General features: G+C 40.5%; 1 protein-coding gene across 1 annotated transcript; it reads left to right on the forward strand.

Annotated features, from left to right (window-relative positions):
* The first annotated feature begins 3,203 nt into the window (after positions 1-3,203).
* Positions 3,204-4,041, forward strand: LOC134819790 (centrosomal protein of 19 kDa-like). Its single transcript, XM_063829932.1, has one exon. It carries the CDS (start codon positions 3,297-3,299, stop codon positions 3,807-3,809), a length of 513 nt encoding a protein of 170 aa, XP_063686002.1. The 5' UTR covers positions 3,204-3,296; the 3' UTR covers positions 3,810-4,041.
* The last annotated feature ends 1,017 nt before the right edge of the window (positions 4,042-5,058 follow it).

Raw genomic sequence — 5,058 nt, forward strand, 5'->3', positions numbered from 1 at the left:
AGTGCAGTGAATAGTGACTTGTATAGTGCAGTGAATAGTGACTTGTATAGTGCAGTGTATGGTGCAGTGAATAGTGATTTGTATAGTGCAGTGTATAGTGCAGTGAATAGTGACTTGTATAGTGCAGTGAATAGTGACTTGTATAGTGCAGTGTATGGTGCAGTGAATAGTGACTTGTATAGTGCAGTGTATGGTGCAGTGAATAGTGACTTGTATAGTGCAGTGTATAGTGCAGTGAATAGTGACTTGTATAGTGCAGTGAATAGTGACTTGTATAGTGCAGTGTATGGTGCAGTGAATAGTGACTTGTATAGTGCAGTGTATAGTGCAGTGAATAGTGACTTGTATAGTGCAGTGAATAGTGACTTGTATAGTGCAGTGTATAGTGCAGTGAATAGTGACTTGTATAGTGCAGTGTATGGTGCAGTGAATAGTGACTTGTATAGTGCAGTGTATAGTGCAGTGAATAGTGACTTGTATAGTGCAGTGAATAGTGACTTGTATAGTGCAGTGTATAGTGCAGTGAATAGTGACTTGTATAGTGCAGTGTATAGTGCAGTGAATAGTGACTTGTATAGTGCAGTGTATAGTGACTTGTATAGTGCAGTGTATGGTGACTTGTATAGTGCAGTGTATAGTGACTTGTATAGTGCAGTGTATAGTGCAGTGTATAGTGACTTGTATAGTGCAGTGTATAGTGCAGTGTATAGTGCAGTGTATAGTGCAGTGTATGGTTAATAGTGACTTGTATAGTGCAGTGTATAGTGCAGTGTATAGTGCAGTGTGACTTGTAAAGTGCAGTGTATAGTGCAGTGTATAGTGACTTGTATAGTGCAGTGACTTGTATAGTGCAGTGAATAGTGCAGTGTATAGTGCAGTGTATAGTGACTTGTATAGTGCAGTGTATAGTGCAGTGTATAGTGACTTGTATAGTGCAGTGTATAGTGACTTGTATAGTGCAGTGTATAGTGACTTGTATAGTGCAGTGTATAGTGCAGTGTATAGTGACTTGTATAGTGCAGTGTATAGTGCAGTGACTTGTATAGTGCAGTGACTTGTATAGTGCAGTGACTTGTATAGTGACTTGTATAGTGCAGTGTATAGTACAGTGTATAGTGACTTGTATAGTGCAGTGTATAGTGCAGTGTATAGTGCAGTGTATAGTGACTAGTATAGTGCAGTGTATAGTGCAGTGTATAGTGCAGTGTATAGTGCAGTGTATAGTGCAGTGTATAGTGTAGTGTATAGTGAATAGTGACTTGTATAGTGCAGTGTATAGTGACTTGTATAGTGCAGTGTATAGTGCAGTGACTTGTATAGTGCAGTGACTTGTATAGTGCAGTGACTTGTATAGTGACTTGTATAGTGCAGTGACTTGTATAGTGACTTGTATAGTGCAGTGTATAGTGACTTGTATAGTGCAGTGTATAGTGCAGTGTATAGTGCAGTGTATAGTGCAGTGTATAGTGACTTGTATAGTGCAGTGTATAGTGCAGTGTATAGTGCAGTGTATAGTGCAGTGAATAGTGACTTGTATAGTGCAGTGTATAGTGCAGTGTATAGTGCAGTGTATAGTGCAGTGTATAGTGACTTGTATAGTGCAGTGTATAGTGACTTGTATAGTGCAGTGTATAGTGCAGTGTATAGTGACTTGTATAGTGCAGTGTATAGTGCAGTGTATAGTGCAGTGTATAGTGACTTGTATAGTGCAGTGTATAGTGACTTGTATAGTGCAGTGTATAGTGCAGTGTATAGTGCAGTGTATAGTGCAGTGTATAGTGCAGTGTATAGTGCAGTGTATAGTGCAGTGTATAGTGCAGTGACTTGTATAGTGCAGTGACTTGTATAGTGCAGTGACTTGTATAGTGCAGTGACTTGTATAGTGCAGTGTATAGTGCAGTGTATAGTGCAGTGTATAGTGCAGTGTATAGTGCAGTGTATAGTGCAGTGTATAGTGCAGTGTATAGTGCAGTGACTTGTATAGTGCAGTGACTTGTATAGTGCAGTGACTTGTATAGTGCAGTGACTTGTATAGTGCAGTGACTTGTATAGTGCAGTGACTTGTATAGTGTAGTGACTTGTATAGTACAGTGACTTGTATAGTGCAGTGTATAGTGCAGTGTATAGTGCAGTGTATAGTGCAGTGTATAGTGCAGTGTATAGTGACTTGTATAGTGCAGTGTATAGTGCAGTGAATAGTGACTTGTATAGTGCAGTGTATAGTGCAGTGTATAGTGCAGTGAATAGTGACTTGTATAGTGCAGTGTATAGTGCAGTGTATAGTGCAGTGTATAGTGCAGTGTATAGTGCAGTGTATAGTGCAGTGTATAGTGCAGTGTATAGTGCAGTGTATAGTGCAGTGTATAGTGACTTGTATAGTGCAGTGTATAGTGCAGTGTATAGTGCAGTGTATAGTGCAGTGTATAGTGCAGTGTATAGTGCAGTGTATAGTGACTTGTATAGTGCAGTGTATAGTGCAGTGTATAGTGCAGTGTATAGTGCAGTGTATAGTGACTTGTATAGTGCAGTGTATAGTGCAGTGTATAGTGCAGTGTATAGTGCAGTGTATAGTGCAGTGTATAGTGCAGTGTATAGTGCAGTGTATAGTGCAGTGTATAGTGTATAGTGCAGTGTATAGTGCAGTGTATAGTGCAGTGTATAGTGCAGTGTATGGTTAAAGAGCAATATTGCCAAGGAAAAGCAGAATTATAAGCTAGAACAGTAAGCTGGAATATTAGTTCTAGTTTAAGAGGACCATGGCCATCTAACCTGTGTATGCATAATTACAGTGAATAATTCATACATAGCGTCAGTATGGTTGAGCAGTAAGATCAAGAATATACGTTAGTTACTAATATAGTATATACGTACGTAGTTTGTAGCTACACTTGTAGCGTGGCACACTTTACCAGGCCACTACTTCCCGGGGTTATTGACGTAATGTGACGGGGTAACGGCCCCACAAAGCTGTCACTTAATTAATAATTAGCATAACAGATTATACTGCCTGCAGTGAGTTACACTGTGAGAGTGAGTGAGTGAGTGAGAGTGAGTGCGTTTACACAAGCTACCCGGGGTTCAATAGTGGAGAAGTTAGGGGTCCAACTATAGATTTAACTGCTGTTCACAATAAATCGATCTAAATTTACATTTTATGACATTTTCTGCAGAAAGTATAACAATACTTCTCATTGCAACGTACATTATAAAACATTTGAACTAGTCATAGTTTTAGGTGGGATGACATAACACAAGTGCTGCGCTGCAAAGACTTCCTGCTCTGAGGAATCCGTGGAATGTTTGCCCCCAAGAAGTGTGGTATACGTTACGAGCCTCCCACTCTAGTAGTAGAGTACGTGGTACTGGCTACTGGCAAGCTCCACAGGAGGAGTATGCCGCTCAGAGACGTCACCGCTAACAGTAACCCTGACAACGAGGCCAGGAAGTTCAAAAACAATCCTAAACACGGTAAGTATTTGGAAAAGATTTCGCAAGAGAAGCTGTCAAGGATTTTGAGTAAATGTATCAAGTTTCTGAAGGGGGCAGCAGCTATCGGGTCCAACAAGCCAGTCAGGCTGAACTTGGACGATGATTTTATGGGGGGTTCCACAGACATGGACATGAACAAGCTCAATGACTCTGAACTGCAGTTCGAGAAATCTAAAATGAACAAAGATTTTATGGAGAAGCAGATAAGACCTGGTGACCCTGATTACGAGTATGACAAGGAAGTAAATTACGGGAGTGGGAATCTTGGTGATGTGGAATGTGACTGGGACGAGTCCGAGAACTCGGACTTCAGCTTTTAAGTCAGTTCTGGTTAACAGATCCTAGTCAATATATTGTTTTTTGGTTTTTATGATTTTATCTCAGATTTTTGACATAATATCTCAGAGCATGATGAGTTATAATGATTTTGCTCTCCCCTTTTGTGATTACCCCGATCCAGGCCAAGCCACAGCTTAATAGTTAGGCATGTATTGTGTATACTTATTAATGTAAAATATGTATGATAACTTATTAAAATGTTTCTATCCGTCATACCAACAATTTCCTTGGAATGCCAATTACATACCAGCAACAGCAAGTGGGGGGGGGGATAGCAATGTAGAGGTCATTAAACTGCTGGAGGTGGGGCAGCAATGTAGAGGTCACTAAACTGTTGATAGTTGATGTTGCTATGACGTCAGAACTCACAGCATGCATTTATTAGAGTGCAACTGTGCGGCGGTTTAAACTTGCAAATACGTCCAGACGAGAAGACTTGCGGAGAAGTTACTATAGATAGATTACTGCATGCAGGGGAAATGATTATCTGCAAATAACATGTGGTTAATCCTTGTATCTGGATAGTATTAGTTAACTGTGCTCCATATTGAGGTTGTGTTTATTATATGTATTACATTTTACAGCAATGTTTGGTAAATCATGGGTTGAGTAGACTTTGGGCACGGTTGGTTTCTCTGGTGTAATTTACTATATTTTATCTTGATTAGTCCCCCCCCCCCCTGCATCAACACTGCCTGATATACTCCTCCTTACGTTTTGTTAGGTATTTCTCTCTCTCTCTCTCTCTCTCTCTCTCTCTCTCTCTCTCTCTCTCTCTCTCTCTCTCTCTCTCTCTCTCTCTCTCTCTCTCTCTCTCTCTCTCAAAAAGACAGTCTTTCTGCGCTTAACAAAGTTAGCGTTATAAACAGCTCTCTTCACATATTGTGACAGTGTAATTTCCTGTTGGAACTAGGATCTGCATTACAGTAATCTGTTGCTGTAACTCATCTTATTACATAGCGTCTTATAGTCGGAGCTGGCTTGATGAGGCTGTAGAACTAATGGCATTACCAAATGTGCTCTCAATATACAGTAAATATGTGAGACCGGACACCTACACTGTTGTAATGTCCTGGCGAGGACGCTAAAGCTGCGTATTTCAGATAATGTATTGCCACATGTAGTCTCTCTCTCTATCTCTCCCTCTCTCTCTCTCTCTCTCTCTCTCTCTCTCTCTCTCTCTCTCTCTCTCTCTCTCTCTCTCTCTCTCTCTCTCTCTCTCTCTCTCAC

The sequence above is a fragment of the Bolinopsis microptera genome, chromosome 8, assembly GCF_026151205.1.
Source record: "Bolinopsis microptera isolate Bmic1 chromosome 8, MBARI_Bmic_1.0, whole genome shotgun sequence".
Taxonomy (NCBI): Eukaryota; Metazoa; Ctenophora; class Tentaculata; order Lobata; family Bolinopsidae; genus Bolinopsis; species Bolinopsis microptera.